Genomic DNA, 20,707 nt, shown 5'->3' on the forward strand with positions numbered 1-20,707 from the left:
GCGGAAACCCAAGAATCAGATGGTCAACTGACTGAGCCTCAAACATAAAAACATCAGAACATCAAAAATAAAAAGGTTAACTTCCAGGGGCACATGGGTGGCTCAGCTTGTTAAGAGTCCAACTTGATTTGGAGTATACCAGATTTTGTATGTCTGCTTATGTAATTCAATCTGAAGTACTCCACCTAACCTCTTAAATCTTTTAGCCAAGAATGTTTAACTTGAATTTAAGTAAATCTTAATACATAATTTCTCATGTATAGGAAATTAGGAGATGGAGAAACCACTTAAAAAAAAAAAAAAGTACCATGGCATCAGACAAATCCGGAGAGTAACACATTCTGTAGGACAAATGGCCACTCTCCTCAACAAGTCAGTGCATGAAAAAAGGGATTGACCTAGATTAAAAGAGACTTAAAGGACATTACCTCCAAATAGAATGCCTTGTCCTGGATTAAGACATTGGACAAAGCAGCTGTAAAAGGCATTATGGAGACAATTGTGGAAATTTGAATATGGACAGGAGATTACATGTTCTAAAGAAATTACTAGTAATTTCATCAGGCATTTTAATAACATCTTGTCCATTTATGAAAATGTTCTCCTTTTTAGAGAACAAAGTAAAGTGTTTGAGGTAAAATGTTCAAAATGTTGGTAATTTACTTTAGCATATAAAAATCAGTTTAAAAACTTCAAAGGTACCAGGCACCTGGGTGGCTCAGTCCATTAAGCGTCCAACTTTGGCTCGGGTCATGATCTCGCAGTCCATAGGTTCGAGCCCCGCTTCGGGCTCTGTGCTGACAACTCAGAGCCTGGAGCCTGCTTCAGATTCTGTGTCTCCCTCTCTGCCCCTCTCCTGCTCTCTCTGTGCCTCTCTTAACAATAAACATTAAATTTTTTTAAAAAGGTACAATGTTAAATTCTATGAAGAAAATAAGACAGGGCAATGAGGAGCTAACCACAAGTTGAGTACTACAGAACTGAGAAGGTCCATGATAAAGTGACTTTTGAACTGTGATATTAAATGACTGACAGCTGTGTCAGTTTAGGTCCTTTGAATTCCAGATGACAACATAGGATCAGTCATGAAAGAGACTAGGAAACATCAGTGAAGGATAAAGGTGTGGTAAGCAGAAGGCAGGAGAGTCTTCAAACTACAATACTGTCCTCACACGTGGGAACAGAAAGGGGAAGGAAGGAGAACTGGGTAGGAAGAGCTTCACAGTACAATGCAGTTGTGAAATAATTTCAGGCCACTGAGGAGCCCCAAAGCAAAAATGGCCCTATAGAGGAGTCTTGGGTTAGGCAGGAATAGTGGAGCTCTAGTATCCATTCTGTACTCAGTCACCAGCTAGACACAGGCTAGGGGAAATGTGGCCTCAGTATGAGTGGTCTGAAAACACGGCAGCTGAAAGGTTGTAAAAAGCCGTCATGATGGCAGTTTTAAGGAGTGGTCAATATGCAGGTGCAACTGAGGGAACAACAGGGTAAGAACTGAAAAGAAGCAATTGAACTTAGCAATTAAGAAGTCTTTGGTGACCTAGTAAAGAAGTGACCTAGTAAGGAAGACCTTTGATGACCTACTCACACAGAGGAAGATCTGACCAATATACCTTCAATACTGTTGTATAAGCCTGGCAAAGCTCTGAAGGGAGAATATACCAAAAAGAGGAAATGACAAAGGTGCAAAGGCCACAGGTTAGGAACAAGGTTGGCATAATCAAGGACAGGAAAGATTTCAATAAGTTTGACGTATAATGAGAATAGCAGAATGGTATAAGAAGTCAGATTGATAAACAGAGTCCTAATTATGTAGAGTCTAGTAGTTCGTGTTGAAGGATAAATTTTATTTCAAGTGTAATGGAAATCCATCAGCAGGTTTTAAGCAGTGAATTATTATGATCTGATTTAGGTTTTGGAGCCAAACTTCCTGAAACATTAATCTATATTCACAGCATCCATTTCCTCATATCTCATTTTCTCTCAACCCACAGCAAATCTGACTTACATTCACCTCTCTACTGAAGTGCTTTTACTAGGTCACCAAAGACTTCTTAATTGCTAGTTCAATTGCTTCTTTTCAGTTCTCATCCTGTTGTCTCCTTGGTTGCATCTGCATGTTGACCACTCCTTAAAATTGCCATCATGACCGCTTTTTACTACTCCTTCCTAGTTTTCTTTGATGGCTTTTTTTTTTATTCATTCCCTGTTTGTTTGTTTGTTTGTTTTCAAAATGATGTTCTTAATACTTTCATGCTATTCTTAAGCACTCTCACCTACTAAATTTCAACAGTCACATACTGATGACTCCAAAATTTCTCACATTTTTTCTGATAACCCTCTACTCGCAGTATGAACATAGACTTCCATTTATGTCATGCATTTCCATTATATGGAAAAGAATATACCAAAACAAAAGTAATTATCTTCTTCTAAAATACTTCTTATATGTTCTGCATCCTGGATAATGCCATTACCAGTCACCCAGTTTATATAACTCCTTGGAATAATATTTAACTCCTCACTATTGTCGAAGTATAATTTTCAAAATGTAAACACAGGACTATTATAAAAATATAGAATTAATATGTTTCTAAGATCTATTTAACTTTTTTAATGAGGAACCCAGCCAGATGATAAAGCTAGTTCACAGAAAAAAGTAGAAAAACTAAGTATATCTAGGTAGTTCCTGAAGGCATGCTGAGATAGGTTGGCTAAATTACAATGTCATACAAGTCAAAATAAACTGTAGCCTTTGGAGTTGCACTCTCTACCAAACAAACATGATATGCATCTCTCTAGGGCAAAAATCTACAAGTTAATGTTTTATACAGTCTAAGCCCTAATCAGTAGCAACTAACAAAGGTAAACAAACCTCCAAGAGAAATTGTCATTGAGTATAACTTAAATTAAACAATATTCCAGAATGACATATAGCCATCCTTTGGCATCATGTCCGAGTTTTGGATGGTTTTTCTTCTATACGATCCCACATCACCATCATGTGGTGATGGAGCTATTTAAAGACAAATCTGCCTGACTCCAATGCCTCTATTGTTCCCTATGAAAAATGTGAATGGTAGGCAAATTTAAGTAGTGCACAGAAAATGAGCAGAATTAAGATTTGAGAAAGGCTTCTGGTTTTCATACTTAGTAAAACATAATAATTAAGAGAGTATGACATTGGAGAAAAGATAGAAAACTGTATCAATAGAGTAGACCTATTCATACAGTCAAACAGTCATTTGATTAATTATAAAGACACCAAGTCCATGGGGAAAAGACCTTGCAATAAATAGATATCACATAAAAATAAATGAACATTATTCTTTTCTCTCACCAACACAAAAATTAACTTGAGATGGATCATAGAATTATATGTGAAAGAAAATCTTATAAAATTTCTAAAAGCAACATAGGATAATATCTCCATGACTTTGAGACAGATAAGATTTCTTAAACAGGACTTAAAAAGCATTAATCATAAAAATAAAAACTGATAAATTGACATCCTCAAAATTAAAAATTTCTGCTCATCAAAGACACCACTAGAAAAGTAAAAAGACGGAGTGTCTGGATGGCTCATTCAGTTAAGTATCCAACGTCAGGTCAGGTCATGATATCACAGTCCATAGGTTCGAGCCCCATGTTGGGCTCTGTGCTGACAGCTCAGAGCCTGGAGCCTGCTTCAGATTCTGTGTCTCCCTCTCTCTCAGCCCTTGCCCGCTCGCACTTTGTCTCTTTCTCTTTCTATTTCAAAAATAAACATTAAAAAAAATATAATGAAAAGAAGTGGAAGTGTGTAAGAAAACATTTATAACACATATATCTGATAAAACATTACAAATCAATTATAAAAAGTCTTAAAGCCCAATAAGAACATTGTATAAAGATTTGAATTATCAGTTAAAACCACAATGAATGTTATTGCAAACACACCAAAATGGCTAATATTAAAATAAATAAAAATTTTTTAGAAGATTAACAATATCATATGGTGGCAAAAGATGTGGACCAACTCTTAAAAGATTGCTGATAAGAATGTAAAATGATACATCCAGTTTGTAAGTGTCTATCTCTACAAATGTTAAAAATTCACTTACCTTATGACACAGCAATTTCATTTGTAGGTATGAATCCAAAAGTAGTGGTATATTCCCCCAGAAAAACTTACATGAGAATGTTCACTGCAGGTTTATTCATAATGACTCCATACTGAAAGCATCCCAAATTTTCATTAACATGTAAAAGGAGAAACAAATTGAGGTATACTCATATAAAGGAATACTACCAGTGATAAAGAAAAAAAAACAACACAAAATTAACGGTAACATCAACAATAAGATTGATACTCGTGGATATTGTTTTTAGTGAAATGAGTCAGATACAAAAGAAAACATGCAAATGAGTATGCTGCACATGATTCCGTTTATATAAAGTTCAACAACTGGCAGAACTAATCAATATTTATATAATTCAGAACAGTGGTTACCTCTGGGCAGGCAGAAATGGGGTAATAGTGGTGATATTTATTGAAAAAGAACAAAATGGAACTTTAGAGGGTGTTGGAAATGTTCCAAATCTTGATCTGCATGGTGGTTTGAAGGGTGTATGCACATGTAAAAATCATCTAATTGCATACTTAAAATTAATGCACTTTATGCATTTTACTAGGTAACTTATCCATCAAAAATATTAGGTTCTCACAAGGCATTTGGTTGCAATTTTTGTAGAGTTAAGAATAATCGTCAAGATTGTAAAAGGTTAAGGAATGATGAAGCAGTAAGAATTAACTTCACTTTGAAGAAATTTGTGAAGAGAAGCAGAAAATTAAGGAATTAATAAAGATATTCACAAGTGAAAGAAGGTTGTTTTTAAAATTCTTTTAGAATAGGAAATGCTTTATTAGAGGAGAAGCCAGTGGAAAGGTACAGGTTGAAGATGGACCTGAGGGAAGAGAAGAGAAAGTTGATAAGACTTGATATCTTGGTGTCAAAGGTGGAGAATTATTTAAAGAGAAGAAAGATAAAGAAAAGTAGGGTGAAGGAACTAAATGATTGTGAAATAGAAGATAGTTTAGGTTCTTTCACAGACTTTCTCTCCACTTCCTTAGGAAAATACGAAGTAAGGACATCCAATAAAAGTCAAGAGCTGGGAGGAAAGGATGACTGGAGGTAGAGTAGAGGGCTTGATGAAGCCAGTCAGCTGTTTCATTAGATTTGAAATCTCAGCAACTTTACCTTTTGAGTTTCCTCATCCCTATGATAGGGATTCCACTCACAGAGTTGTTATGAAGATTAAATTAGCTGATGTATATAAAGTATTCACATATGACAATCAATAAATGTTAGTTCCCCTTTAAAAAGGAGTAGAGGGGTGCCTGGGTGGCTCAGTCCGTTCAGCATCGGACTTGGGCTCAGGTCATGATGTCATGGTTTGTGGTTTCGAGCCCCGTATCAAACTCTGTGGTGACAGCTTGGAGACAGGAGCCTGCTTCATATTCTGTGTCTTCCTCTCTCTCCGCCCCTCCCCCACTCACATTGTGTGTGTGTGTGTGTGTGTGTGTGTGTGTGTGTGTGTGTGTCTGTCTCAAAAATAGATAAACACTAAAAAAAAATTAAGGGGTTCCTGGGTGGCTCAGTTGGTTAAGTGTCCAACTTTGGCTCAGGTCATGATCTCTCAGTTTGTGAGTTTGAACCCCGCATTGGGCTCTGTGCTGACAGCTCAGAGCCTGGAGCCTGCTTTGGATTCTGTCTCCTTCTCTCTCTGCACTCCCCACCCCCGCTCATGCTCTGTCTCTCTCTGTCTCAAAAATAAATGAACGTTAAAAAAAAAAAAAAGTTGCTGGAAATTACCCTCCACAAAGAGCTTGAAAAATAGAATCATCTGGAGTCAGAATAAAAAACTCAGTGAAGGATAAGGAACCTAGGCACTTCCTTAACATCTGTAGGGGCTAGTGCAAATGAGGTGTCATATACCTTACGTATAAATATTTTAAAGTTATAAATCAAGCTAATAAGCTGTTAAATAAAATATGTTCTGTCCTCCTACTTTGACAAATATAGCTTCATAATGACTGAAGTTTAGGTTTGAAATTAGAATTCTGAATTCTTGGTGTTCCACATTGAATCCTGGGAATGTTGGAAGAGCCAGACCAAGTCAAACTTTTCTTTCTTCTTCCAACGCTGTCCCATACCAGGAGAGGCCTCCAGTGTACATGGGTGGATACGCCAGCTTGAAAATCCAAGCTCCACTCCTATTTTTGGCAAATAGCAGCCATCTGGCCACTTTTAGGCTTGGGCTGTGTACTCCAATGGCATTGTCCTTGCTATGCAAAAGCCCTAAAGGGAGGCTTAGAGACATTTGGGTGGGGAATTCTGAGGTCCCAAGTGTCTGGAGCTTGGTCTAGAAGGAGTATATGAGCTTTGGGTCTATAAGGGAAGAAAAATAATTTTTCCTCTACCCTTCTGAGTTCTTGTCTGAGATCACTGTAATAAAAGACAGATTAACAAGAGAAAATCAAACAGAACTTTATTAACATGTTTACCTCTTCTATATGTGGATGATACCCAGGGAAAAACGAGTAACTCAGAGAGGTGACTTAGAATTCCAGCTTATTATGGAACGGGTGAAAGACTTGGTAGGGGGAGAAAGTGGGTATGACTAAATGGATCTTTATAGCCCTATGATCTATCCTTTCCTTGAAAGTTTCTGCAGAAAAAAAGTGGAAGGATCATTTTGTTGCATTCCTCCATTCTTGTTTTTAAAAGAACAAGTCCCAAGCCCTACAAATGGCTTGTATTGAACTTTCATATTTGAATTAAAGATTGTTAAACATGAAACAAAAAAAGAATTCCAGCTTATATGGCATCTTCAACAAAGAACAGTAAATTTGTGACAGGAGAGTGGAAAGCAAATTTAGGCTTCCAATGGCAGCAAACTGTGGGCAGGTGAATATATGGAAGGAAACTAATGGAATAAGGTTTGTTTGCAGATTCCTTTAATGCCATCTCTGAGCTAATAAGAGTCTTTTTCTGGTAAAAGGAGAATTTGTATCCTGCCTTTAGGCAGAAAAGGGGTAGGGTAGAGAGAACCCTTAGTTCTTCTTAGTTTCTTCTTAGTTGCGTTCACTTCAAAATACTTTTTATGTCAAAAAGGCATATTTTGTGGTAGCGTATTTTGCTATCCTTCGGTGGATATATTTCCTAAGGTGCCTGGAACTCTTCACCTCATGTGGAATGCAGTGTAGAAGGGCCAGAGTGGGTTCCAGAACATTGGCCTCTGAGCAATACCTCCTGTGCTCAGAGCTAAGGACCTTACACTCCTTTTATTCTTTATAGTGCTTATAGTCGCATTTAGGGCTAGGATTATCCACACTTCCTGCTTCCAGAAGTGAACACAGGTAGACTGCAATACTGCTAACAGGAAAGAGCAAAATATTCAAAACAAAAATATGCTGGAAATATAATGAAAATGAAGTAGAGTCTTTAAGTCCTTATTAAGGCTGCTTTCCACCTAAAAGTAAGCTCTCTAGCCTTTTGAGTTACTTTTATGGGTTGATAGCTTTCCTATGAAGCACTGCATAAAACTGAAGATGATTTATTAATCTCGGGTCTATTCTTCAAATCAAAATATTTAGTAGGTGGCCATGGTCTGGTAACCAGCTTTTGCAAGCTTTGGTTAAAGATGAATTTTCATAACCTCTTTGTCTGGCCTTACATTTTTTAAAATCAAACAAGTTGTATTTAGATACTCATGTTTATAGATTCATAGGATGTCTTTGAATACAAATGGTGTCCTTATCACAACAGTCAAAAACAAAGGATTTGGTTTTTTTTTTTTTTTTGATGAATTCTCATTAGTAAGGAGGCACTAAACATGCTCCTGAATACAATGTAGAGGTGAAAATTAATAGGTTTATTTTTAGCTACCACCTACATACTATAAGCAGACAACATCAAGAGCAAGAAGGAAATAATGGTTCCTTTAATAAATCATAATGTTCCTGAAAAATTCTTCTTCCTCCCAGAATTGGGGCATCTAATTATATAAGTGATTACTGTGGCAACAGCTTAGATATGAAGAGAAAGAGAGGAGGGGGAGAAGGGAAACAGGGAGGGAGGGAGAATGAATTAGGCTATTAAACAAAAAGAAAAAAGTATTTTGACTGAAGAACAAAATGTGGGAACTGCTAACTAGAAGAGAAAGGAAACACTGAAAAAGTTATCTTTAAGGCTTAAACCAGTCAATATCTGAATATTAAAGGTAAATTTGTGAATGTAGATAAAAGAAGCTAAAAATCACAATAATAGTTTTCATAAAATAGGCTAAGGAAATACATACATATTTTTAAATTATGTAATAAACTCTGCAGGTGGAAATTCCACAGACTATAAAATACTATGTACAATAAGAAAAAGATTTCATGTTGTATAACATGTTATATGTTTTAATGTTAATGTACTGTATGTTATGAATTATGTAATATATACTATGTTTCTATATTATAACAGAACCTAGAATACTGTTGACCCTTGAATAACACAGGTTTGAACTCTGGGGTCCACTTTTATGTGGATTTTTTAAAAATAAATACAGTACATACCTTAAATGTATTTCCTGTTCCTTATGGTTTTTTAATAACATTTTCTTTTCTCTAGCTTGCTTTATTATAAGAATACAGTATATAATACATATAACATATAAAATATGTGTTAATAGATAGTTTATATTGATAAGGTTTCTGGACAACAGAAGGTGATTAGTAGTTAAGTTTTGGGGGAGCCAATAGTTAAACACCAATTTTTGCCTGCATAGGAGTGGAAGGGATGGTGGTGCCTCTAACTCCTGTGTTGTTCAAGCATCATCTGTATATGAGAAGACAGCTCATGTAAAAAGATCTACAAATAGCTTATAAACATATGACTTGTTCAGCTTCTTTAAAAATAAGGTCAGTGCTTACACTGCAGTGAGATACAAATTTTCACTTGTTACATTTGCAAAGATCTAAGTTTGGAATTACAAACTTACTATGGAGAATGAGCAGGGTTTCCCTAAACATTGTTGATAGATAATTTAGGGCAACCTTTTTGGTGAACTTTGGAGATCACATGTATCAAAATTTTAAATCCGCATACACTTGAGAAGCACTTCTACTTCTCAAAAATTACTCTGTAGGTGTACTTGTACATAAAGTATGTGCAAAGCTATTCGTTACAGCTTATAAAAGAAAAAGATTGGTTCACATGGAATCACTGTGAAGAGTAAAATTCAAGCTTTTTAACCCTGAGTCATAGCTGGGCCCATAGTAGAGCTCCTTTTGTGAACCAAGCATCCCTCGTGTAGTCCTTATGCAAGCTGGTTGTGTGTTCTAGGGGCTAATTCTGTCACCAGTTTGGTGGAAAACAAGAAGGCTCAACTGGTAGTGATTGCACATGATGTGGATCCCATGGAGATGGTTGTCTTCCTGCCTGCCCTATATTGTAAGATGGGGGTTCCCTACTGTATTATCAAGGGGAAGGCCAGGCTGGGGTATCTGGTCCACAGGAAGACCTGCACCACTGTCATCTTCACACAGGTTAACTCTGAATACAAAGGAGATCTGGCTAAGCTGGTGGAAGCGATCAGGACCAATTATGACAACAGATATGATGAGATCTGCTGTCAGTGGGGAGGCAGTGTCCTGGATCCAAAGTCAGTGGCTTGCATTGCCAAGCTGGAAAAGGCAAAGCCTAAAACTGGCCACCAAATTGGGCTAAGTGTACGCTATTGAATCTTCTGTACATAAAAGTAATAAAAGTTGTCTTTCAAAAAAAAGGAAGAGAGAAAGATTTGAAAAATACTAACTGTCCATGAACAGATGACAGTTTATTTATTTTTTTAATGTTTATTTATTTTGGAGAGAGAGACAGAGTGTGAGTGGGGGGAGGGGCAGAGAGGGGGAGGGAGACAGAATCCAAAGTAGGTCCAGGCTCTGAGCTGTCAGCACAGAGCCCGATGCGGGGCTCAAACTCATGAACTGCGAGATTATGACCTGAGCCGAAGTCGGATGTTCAACAGAATGAGCCACCCAGGCACCCCCAGATGACAGTTTAAATGCATTAATTTACATTCATAGCATGGAATTATTATAAACCTGTTAAAAAGAATAAAACATACCTATAGATACTATCATGTACTATTTTTGGAATGCATCATTAAATGAGAAAAAAAAGTAAAGAGAAGTGTATATAACATATGATCAATTTGAATTTGAAATAACGACGACAACAACAACAATAATAATACTAATGGAGATTGCAGCTACTTTACAATATTAATCCTCTTCAGCCAAAAAGTACCAAAAATACCTGTAGTTGAACCACGTTTAATTGTTTGTTTATTTTTTTTTTCTTCCTTCAAACATCATGAGGGTACTCTCTTAGAAAGAGAGTATGAGAAAAGACTCGGCTTGGGTTGGGTGATTTTGAGGGGTCCAAGGAAGTGAGGACAACTATATCATTGGGTATCTTAACAAATTTTGTCTATTGAGAGAGCAGCCTTTAGGAGGATAAAGCTATAATTGGATAAAGTCTAGGCTCCACTTGGTCTTTGCTGGCAGGGATGGGGGTGGGGCCATAGTTTATTCTATAGTAAATTGGTTATTTCCCAAAAGCTTTCTGCCTTTGTAGGCTGCCATTTTCCTGGTCCTTTGGCTCAAAGGAGCAGTTTTTGCTGGGCCCTTTTCTGTAGGTGCCCATTTATTTCCAGGCTTTCTGGCTTCTCTAGCACCAATTCTGGGATATATTCAGCAAAAAGAAAACCCAGGGAACTCATCACCATGTTGTTTGTTCATTGGATCTTGAAGTCTTTAGCTGATATGCTTTCTCATATGTTTGCTTTTTATATTATGCCCAGAATTTTTAGTTATAAATTGAGAAAGTGCATCTACTCAATCTTCCTGGAATGGAAATCCCTGGATAGATTTTTTTCACTGTTTGGAATTTTTTTGCCATAAGCATGAATCATTCATTCAAATAAGTAAATACATATAGATACAAACTTTGCTTTTTAAAAACTGATCACTGCAGAATCCCTATGAAGAATATAAAGGAAAACAGTGGGATAGAGAGTGGCTGAAGTAAGAAAAGCTTCTTGGTTAAGGTGGTCAGGGAAAACCTCTCTGTGACACTTGAGCTGGAATAAAAAACCAGTCTTGTAAAGAACTGAAGAAGAGAAGAGGAAGAGGAAATGCAAAAGACCTGAAATAGAAATAAGCTTGGCATAATCCAGGAACAGAGGGAATTCTAGTATCCATGGAATACTGGAGCTGTCATCTCACTTATTGGTATAATGAAAAGAATTAGCCAACATTCATATTGGATCTTCGCTTACTCATCAGTTGCAACCATAAGTTAAATACAGATACAAAAGTTTAGCAAAAATCAATGAAAGAATTCTGCAAAAACTGAAATGCCATATGGAATTTACAACAAGGAATATTACCTATTTTATTATTTACGTTTGTGCAACATATCCTTTATATTAATAAAAGTTATTCTAGAATGTATGTATGTGTAAACGTGTGTGGGTGTGTGAAGCCTCAAAGAAAAGTGAAGCCTAGGAATATATTTAAGAGCCATCAGTATTTAAATGGCAGTTAAAGCCGCTTAACCAGATAAAATCAACTAGGAAAAGTGTGTGTAAACAAAAATAAAGTGCAAGACCAAATCCTGGGCATGAAAAATGGTATTGCCAGTGTGGTAGAAGGAAAACCAGGAGAAAATGCTGTGCTGGAAGCCAAGTAAGAAGAAGTAGTCAACTAAGTTGGACTTGGAAAAATTGGTAACTTCAACAAGGGCACATTTAATGGAATGTTGATGTCCAAAGCCAGATTGGATGAATTTAAAATAGACATAGCACTTTTGGCTCCCTGGTTGTCAGCAAGAACCAAGCGCCTTATGAAAGGCAGCAAAAAAGGAGCCAAGAAGAAAGTGGTTGATCCATTTTCAAAGAAAGGTTGGTGTGATGTAAAAGTGCCAGCTATGTTTAATATACGAAATATCAGAAAAACACTAGTCACAAGAACTCAAGCAACCAAAATCACATCCGATGACCTTAAGGATCATGTTTTCGAAGTGAGCCTTGCTGATCTGCAGAATGATGAAGTTGCATTTAGAAAGTTCAAGCTAATTACTGAAGATGTTCAAGGCAAAAACTGCCTAATTTCTGTGGCATGGATCTTACCCATGACAAAATGTGCTCCATGGTCAAAAAATGTCAGATCATGATTGAAGCTCCTGTTAATGTCAATACTGCCAATGGTTATTTGCTTCATCTCTTTTGTGTTGCTTTTACTACTAAACGCAACATTCAGATTTGGAAGACCTGTTATGCTCACCACCAACAAATCCACCAAATTTGGAAAAAGATGATGGAAATCATGACCCAAGAGGTGCAGACAAATGACTTGAAAAAAGTGGTCAATAAATTGATTCCAGACAGTATCGGGAATGACATAGAAAAGATTTGTCAGTCTATTTATCCACTCCATGATGTCTTCATTAGAAAAGTAAAAATGCTGACAAAACCTAACTTTGAACTGTGAAAGCTCATGGAGCTTCATGATGAAGGTAGTAGTTCTGGAAAAACTACTGGGAGTGAGACTGGTACTAAAGTTGAACAAGCTGATGGATATGAGCCACCAGCCCAAGAATCTGTTTAAAATTCAGACATTTAATGGTGACAAATAAAAAATCTTATTTGTGATATTTAATTTCTGGTCATTCTTTTTAAATAATCTATACTTGGTGAATCAGATGTTCTGAACTGATGGTGATGTGAACTTTTCTGAACTGTTGTATGAATTTAATTCATTGCTCTTAGTTACTAAATAGCTGCGAAAGACTAGTAATCTATTTTAAGCTGAAGTAATCTGGATGGAAGTATAATAGATGGCTAATAAAATGAAATCTTTAGAGACAAATATAATAAAATAGTCATAGCATTTCCATTGTCAATCAAGATTTATGCAAAATGCATTTTGAAATTTTCTTCTAACTATGAGAAATACAGGGTAGAAAACTCCCTAAACTCACAGATTTACCTGGTAATAGTGTAAGGGTTAAATTGTAGTGTAGGGCTAACGCTTAGCTTGAAAGATAACAACTTTGTTCTGACACTGAAGGTCAAAAGATAACAGCCTTGCTTTTACTCTTGTAAATCATACTTCATACTCTTGTGAATCAGGCTTTACCAATGAAGGAAACAAAAGCTCAAAAAAAGACCATCAGAGACAAGGTCAAGGAGATCCACTGGTTGCAACTTAGCAGCAGAAAGTCCAAAATAATCACCTCATTCGATAACTGTTTCTGACTCATCTGGCAACTGTTTCTAATTAATCTGGGAACTGTTTCTCTGTTCTGTTCGCAGATAATGACAAAACGATGTGATCGGCTTTAAAAACTCTGTACCCCAGCTGTTCAGAGCCACATTCTTATCAAGAGTGTTGGTCCCAATCAGTCGGCCTTGCCTCTCATTGTAATAAACTTTGTTGCGACTGTCACTGGTGCCCGTAGCATACTGTTTCAGGAGTCGTGTGGATGCAACAAAGGAGAAAGAATTTCTTCCTTTAACCTGACTCTATTATGAATTCAACCCTTTCTATTTGTCCTTCTCCACAGCTATTATTTATAGATAAGGTTGCAAATTTATGGCCTTATGACCAGATTTTGCCCATAGATGTTTTTTGTTCAGCTGCTTAGTATTGGCTCAGAGATTTTCTACTTGAAAAGAGCAGAATCCCTATCTTTAGGAATACATATTACTTGTGTGTCCCATCCTCCTTGCCCTTCCCTTCCCCTATCACCTTTAAGAATCTTTACACAAGACCATTCTGTTTCCTACACATTCCTTACAAAACTGTATAAACTTTGAAGTAATTACAAGTGAGATGATGTTATATTTATAGTTGGCTTCAAATAATCCACTCTGTGTGCAGTGGTGAGAGGGCAGGGATTTGGTAAGGGAGTGGATGAAACAAAATTGGCCATATGTTGAAAATCGTTGAGGATGGTTGTGTACTAAGGGGTTGATTATACTCTTCTTTCTATGTTTGTATGTGATTGAAATTTTCTAGAATAATATATATATATATATATATATATATATATATATATGCATATATTTTTTTAAATGTTTTATTTATTTTTGAGACAGAGAGTACAAGTGGGGAAGAGGCAGAGAGACAGAGGGAGACAGAATCCAAAGCAGGCTCCAGGCTCTGAGCTGTCAGCACAGAGCCTGACAGGGGGTTTGAACTCGTGAACTGCAAGATCATGACCTGAGCTAAAGTCAGTCACTTAACCAACTGAGACACCCAAGTGCCCCAAGAATAAAAATATATTTTTTAATATTTTAAAACTATTTTTAAAATATTTTTAATGTTTTAAAAATATTCTTAAATGTGGGGAGAAAGCTAGGATAGTTTTACCATCAAGAAATCTACACACAGCTTGAGAAGGCACTTTCTTCAAAGAGTTAGAGCTCAGAGAGTGAGGGGAGAGGAGTGTGCACTGGCAGAGAGAAAGAGGCACACAGGTGTTTAAAGCTGTACCATGTTGATGGAGGAAGCCAGATTGCAGTGTGGTTCAAGCATAGCAGGAACAAACATGCATGGACTGCTTTGTGCATATTTCTGTGTGCTATGTCTTACAGATATTTTCTCACTTACTGCTCATACATCCTGTGATGTAGGCAAAAGACTGGTTCAGGGACAAGTTAAGTTACTTGTTTGGGTCACAAAGCTGGTAACTGGTACCTTTTGGGAGGGTAATTTCACTGAAAAAGCCACACTGTAGTGGGCTGAGAAATAGATGAGCAGAGACCAGAGACCTCTTACCAGCTAAATAAGACCTACAGGAGATATACTTAAATGTTTGACTTTGTTTTTGACATTTAAAAACTGTGAACAAAGATGGAGCTCCTGGGTGGCTCAGTTGGTTAAGTGTCCAGTTCTTGGTTTCGGCTCAGGTCATGATCTCACGGTTTGTGGGACGGAACCTTATTAGCTATCCATGCACTGACAACGTGAAGCCTGCTCGGCATTATCTCCCTCCTCCCTGTCTACCCCTCCCCACCCCTCACATGTGTGCTCTCCCTCTCAAAAATTTTTTAAAAAATTGAAAAATTTAAAAACCATGAACAAAGAACAAAAACTCTTGACTTCTGACTTCTCTTAAAGAAGCAAACAGTTGGGGCGCCTAGGTGGCGCAGTCGGTTAAGCGTCCGACTTCAGCCAGGTCACGATCTCGCGGTCTGTGAGTTCGAGCCCCGCGTCAGGCTCTGGGCTGATGGCTCGGAGCCTGGAGCCTGTTTCCAATTCTGTGTGTCTCCCTCTCTCTCTGCCCCTCCCCCGTTCATGCTCTCTCTCTCTCTGTGCCAAAAATAAATAAAAAACGTTGAAAAAAAGAAAATTTAAAAAAAAAAAAAAAAAAAGAAGCAAACAGTTTAGTGTCCCAGATGCTGCACCCCTTCACAACCAAGGCATTGCTGCCCCCTTTCTGTGGGGTTCATGCTCTCTCTCTCTCTGTGCCAAAAATAAATAAAAAACGTTGAAAAAAAGAAAATTAAAAAAAAAAAAAAAAAAAAAGAAGCAAACAGTTTAGTGTCCCAGATGCTGCACCCCTTCACAACCAAGGCATTGCTGCCCCCTTTCTGTGGGACCTGAGCTCTCCTTTTTGTCAGAGTCCTCTGACCTCATTACTTTATTGCAAAGGCACTGCTTCATTTTGTGAATTATGGCCTATGTAATTATTTGAGTTCATTTATATACTAATTAGATTCAACCTGGAGTATTATGACATACTAGTGTGGGTCTGATCAGTAAGAGAGAAAGAAATAGTCATAGAACCCCATGTGATTTGTCCACCACATGTTGAGAACTACAGTCAAAACCACTTCTATAGCAATTAATCCTGTATTCTGTGCCTATTGTAATGTCTTGTGCAGAGTTTTCTTTTGCTGTAAGTGCTAAGTGCCATATGAATGAGTGGTGTGATAATAAATGCTCAGGAATTCTGAGGAGGGCACAATTATTTCTGCAGTCATTAAGACAAAGAATTGTAAAAGTTGGGTTGAAATTTTATGAGAAGAGAAATCATTAGAGATAGAAAAATATCAAAGGAGAAAGGCATGAATTTGGGAAAGTGCAAAATATGTGCAGGGAGTGGGAAAGCAGGCTAGTATATGTGAAGCTCATGCTCCTTCATCTAAGCAACTCTAACTCAGGAATTGGATAGAACCATAGAAATGCTAATACTAGAAAGGAGCCTGCAGATCAGATTGCTTGAAAGAGGCTTCTTCTCATAGATGACAACCAAGATTTTGAGAAGTTGGGTGATTTGCTTAATGGCACATAGCTAATTGGTGAAGGAATTGAGATTAGACCTTCTGATTTTGCGTGTCCTTCTTTGATACTTCCCTTCAATGTGAGTTATTTACATTATAAGGAAGGAGAGGAAAATATGAGCTTTAGCTGAGTTCTAGATATATTATTTTTAATGACCTCATCACTCATTTAAAATTTAATTCCTTTCATCACTCATTTAAAATTTAAATTCTTAACCAGGAATTAACCCATAAAAGTACTCAGAGAACCTGACAACTTGAGCAAAGTGTTAAGAGTAGTTGATCTAGGGGCACCTGGGCTGGCTCAGTTGGTGGAACATGCGACTCTATGTCTTGGGATTATAAATTTTAGCACCAGATTGGGTGTAGAGATTACTTAAAAATAAAATCTTAAGAAAAAAAGAGTAATTGATCTATCATACCACTCTCTGCCATTATGCCGTTGCATTTCATCTCATTCAAGAGTGATTTGCCCAGCTTCTAAATTCTACATAACTACCATATTCAGTAAGGGAAAGGAAACATGCTGGCAGGCAAGGCTCAGGCTCAGGCTTTATAATAATAAAGATTGGAATCTGAAAATAATGGTCAGTTTCAATGTTGTGTAAAAGAGCTTGACAGACTATCTCTGGCTTTCATTCCGCAGTTGGTGATGCCTGGTTCATATCTTAGAATTTGAGACTGGCGCTATTGCATAATATTGAAACCAAAGGCTTTGGATTTGAATCCAGGAGCTAAGTGATGTGGGCAATTTATTTAACCCCTCCAAACATTAGTTTGCACATATATAAAATGGTGCAGATATATAAAATTGTGTTATCAGAACTGAGTAACTAAATTTGGGTTTTCCCTAAAGCAAACTGTGCGACAAGGATTTGGATTCAAATAGCTTATTTGGGAGGTGATTCCAGAAACATGGTGAGGGTGTGACAAAGTTAGACAGGGAAGGGAATCCTACTGGGGATAATCCATCACAGTGCTAGAAAGCTAGGATGAGTAGTTAACCCCAATCTCCATTCCTCACTGGTTGAGGGTTGCTCCTGGGTTATTCACGGATACTTCTGGCTTACCCTGAGCACAAGTCAGACACACTGCAGGGCACAGAGAAAGCCCTCACACAGAAGCCCTCACCACAGCTTGAAGTAAGAAGCATTTGGTTTTTACAGGAACTGTCCGCAAAGACTCCACATGATTTCTGGAGGGGCTTGGGGAATATGAGCATAGCATTGGCAGCATCTTCTATAGTGAGATATGTTTGTCATAGTGGCACTTGGAACCATAATAAGCACTGAAGAAATGATATAGCTGCTTCAAGTACAAAATACTAACTACTGAGATGGCAAAAGAAAAGTCTTCCCAATTGGAAAGAGGAAACACCATTACCAAGGAAATGAAATGAGTAGATTCAAACCAGAAACCCAGAGTCATCCTTCACATTACTTTCTTCTTCCCATCCCCCACCTTTTCTCCATATCCCATGAATTTAATTACTTTAACAATACTTCCCTTCTCTCTTCTCCATCCCAGCAGCACTATCTGAAAGCAGGCATTTCAAATTTCTTGCTTGAATTATCATGGCAGTCTTCTAACTAGCCTTCCTGCCAGTGTTTGTTGCTTCACGCTGACCCCCACTGAATCCATTCATTAGCTATTATGAGAATGCTTTCCCTTAAACCCAGCCCTGATGCAGTCATCCTCTACTTCATTACTTCAAATACCTCAGAGATTCACCACTTTTTTCTGGGTGAAATGAAAACTCTACGATACAGGACTCTTCATAATCTAGTTTACTTCTCCATTCCCATGTCCATTATGACTCACTCTCAACTTTTAAATTCCAGATAGAAACAAACCGTCTTTAATGCCTGATATACACCACACTTTCTCACTGTTCAATGCCATGTTCCATGCTCTTCCCTACCTTTCATCATCTAGAAAACTACTGGTTTTCATTCAGGAATTCAAGGATATTTACCTCTCAATGTTGGCTTGCATCAGTGATCAGATAATATATCTGTATATCTGTTAAAACTTACCACTTACATTATAAATGTCTATTTACTTTCTTTTTACAAATTAGACCAGTATTCTTCATGATCACATACTGACCATCTGCATTCTTAACACGTACCCAAGGTAATTTGTATTCCCACTGAAGTCTAATAATCATTTTATTATATGAAGAGCTTCCTAAGGAGAACAACTTTTTTCTCTGCAATCCTAGTACCTAACATAGCACCTAACATGTAGTTGATATTCAATAAGTAACTCTTGAATTAATACAAGTGTTTAAGTTTTGAGTATGTCTACCCTTTCACAGACATTTTTATCAGGCTGCCACCTATGGTAATAAGTCTCATTTTAAAATTAGTCCCTTTGCTGATGATATTGGAAATTGGAAATCTCATTGGTGATCTGCCAGTCCTCCAGCTAAGTGACTATTAAATTTGACCTGGTATTCCACTTTTTTACCTTTGATTGTCTTTAAACTTTTTCCATGAAAAGTATTTAGTCTCAATGGTTTTGTTAATGAAGTCTAGAAGAATGTTTCTCAAACTTTAATATACTAAAAAGACCTGGAGAGCTTGTTAAAAATAGAGAAGACTGAGCCCCAATCTCATAGATTCTATTCAGTATTTGAAAGAAGAAAGGAAAGGATCTCTATTTTTAATAAGATCTTGGAGAAAAATTAACTCCTATAAAAATAGATCTACATATTATATAGAGAAAAGGTAGACATTTCTACAAACTGATAGACACTTATGTTTTATTTCCTCTAAAGAAATACTATGACCTGTTTTGAAAGAAATTATCAGCACAGTTTACAAATCGCTCTTTAAGTTTAGTGTTGCTGTTTTTTGCCTTGATTGGCTTGTCTAGCAACTTAATGTACCTAAAGGAAACCCATTGTCAATTTTCTTCTTTCCATCTTGTGTCTGTGCCCACATAATGTTCTTCCTGCACACAACCTTTTTACTAGACAACAAATCTTAATCCAAAATTTGAATCTATTCTTATTTTCCATAACAATGACAACAGGATCTGTAGTTACCTGAACCCTTGACAACAACTGGGGGAGAGGCTACTTCAATGAGGATGAATATGCACAGTCATACCCCATCCTTCTTACCTCTTGTACACTGCCCAGGGGTGGCATGGTCATCATAACCATGGAACCCTTTTCAGAATAGAAGTTTTATCATTTTATGCAGGGTTTATAAACTGTATCTGTCCCTCTGTCTACTTTATTGTCTCTCCTCTGGACTTTTATATCTACCACAGAAGATATCATAAAAAGACATCCTTTAGTTGTCCCAGGCTGGGGTAGATTCTGTCATGTCACTTTCTTAAGTTTTTTTAAATAATGTTTATTTATTTTTGAGAGAGAGAGAAAGCACACATGAGCATGAGCAGGGAGGGGTAGAGAGAGAGGGAGACACAGAGAAGCAGGCTCCAGGCTCTGAGCTGCCAGCACAGAGCCCGAGGCTGGGCTTGAACTCACAGACCACAACATCATGACCTGAGTCAAAGTCAGATGCTTAACCAACTGAGCCACCCAGGTGCCCCGCATCATGTCACTTTCTTGACCAATGATGAGAAAGGATCTCTATTTTGCTAAATTCAGCACAAGTCATTATGGTCCCCTAAGCATAAAAATGCTTTTTAAAAGTGGAATCAGAATACTTGGAATTTTTTTTTAAGTTTTTTTTTTTTTTTAATCAAGATACTAGGTACGTGATGATCTGAAAATTCAAGGGGAACCTGGAAAAATCTCTACCACAGTCAGATGGAGTCAGAATATCTTTGTAAACTATTGTCTCCATGCTGTTACTAGAAATGAAATAGTTCTTTAATACAACAGAGCAAATCTGTTTTACATAAGACTATAAAAATATATCAATGCAGAAAATAGATGGTAATACCTGTGGATTTTCTGATCTGTATTGTAAGTAAAATTCTGCTGGACTTATAAGTATACTTCTTATATGTTTAAATATCAAAGTTTTTTGGATTGGAGAGTTTTCTAGAAATCCAATTATTATTTTGTAATCAAAGCCAATGATAAAATAATATTTTATTCAATGGAATATTCTTTAAAAGCTAGTTTTGCTGTAATGCAACTATTAAATAAAAGCAAAGGATTTTGGTATAAGATTCTACCTTTAGACCATACATAATATATACCTATTTATTTTATCTTGTACCTTTTTAAAATTTGATATGAACTATCAATTTTATCACTTGATTTTATGATTTAGTTTGGGTATTTAACAATTCCTTCAGTGAAACATTGCCTTTAAATGTATTTTCTTCAATTATG

General features: G+C 36.9%; 1 protein-coding gene and 1 pseudogene across 1 annotated transcript; both read left to right on the forward strand.

Annotated features, from left to right (window-relative positions):
- The first annotated feature begins 1,431 nt into the window (after nucleotides 1-1,431).
- On the forward strand, nucleotides 1,432-9,758 carry LOC122230240 (60S ribosomal protein L7a-like). The gene is given in 6 exon segments (XM_042956001.1): nucleotides 1,432-1,487; nucleotides 4,890-5,174; nucleotides 6,574-6,653; nucleotides 7,287-7,308; nucleotides 9,373-9,735; nucleotides 9,737-9,758. Coding segments are annotated over 6 exon segments (828 nt in total).
- Nucleotides 9,759-11,852: 2,094 nt separating this feature from the next.
- LOC122230248 lies at nucleotides 11,853-12,744 on the forward strand (annotated as a pseudogene).
- Nucleotides 12,745-20,707: the final 7,963 nt, after the last annotated feature.

Source organism: Panthera leo, chromosome A1, assembly GCF_018350215.1.
Source record: "Panthera leo isolate Ple1 chromosome A1, P.leo_Ple1_pat1.1, whole genome shotgun sequence".
Classification (NCBI taxonomy): Eukaryota; Metazoa; Chordata; class Mammalia; order Carnivora; family Felidae; genus Panthera; species Panthera leo.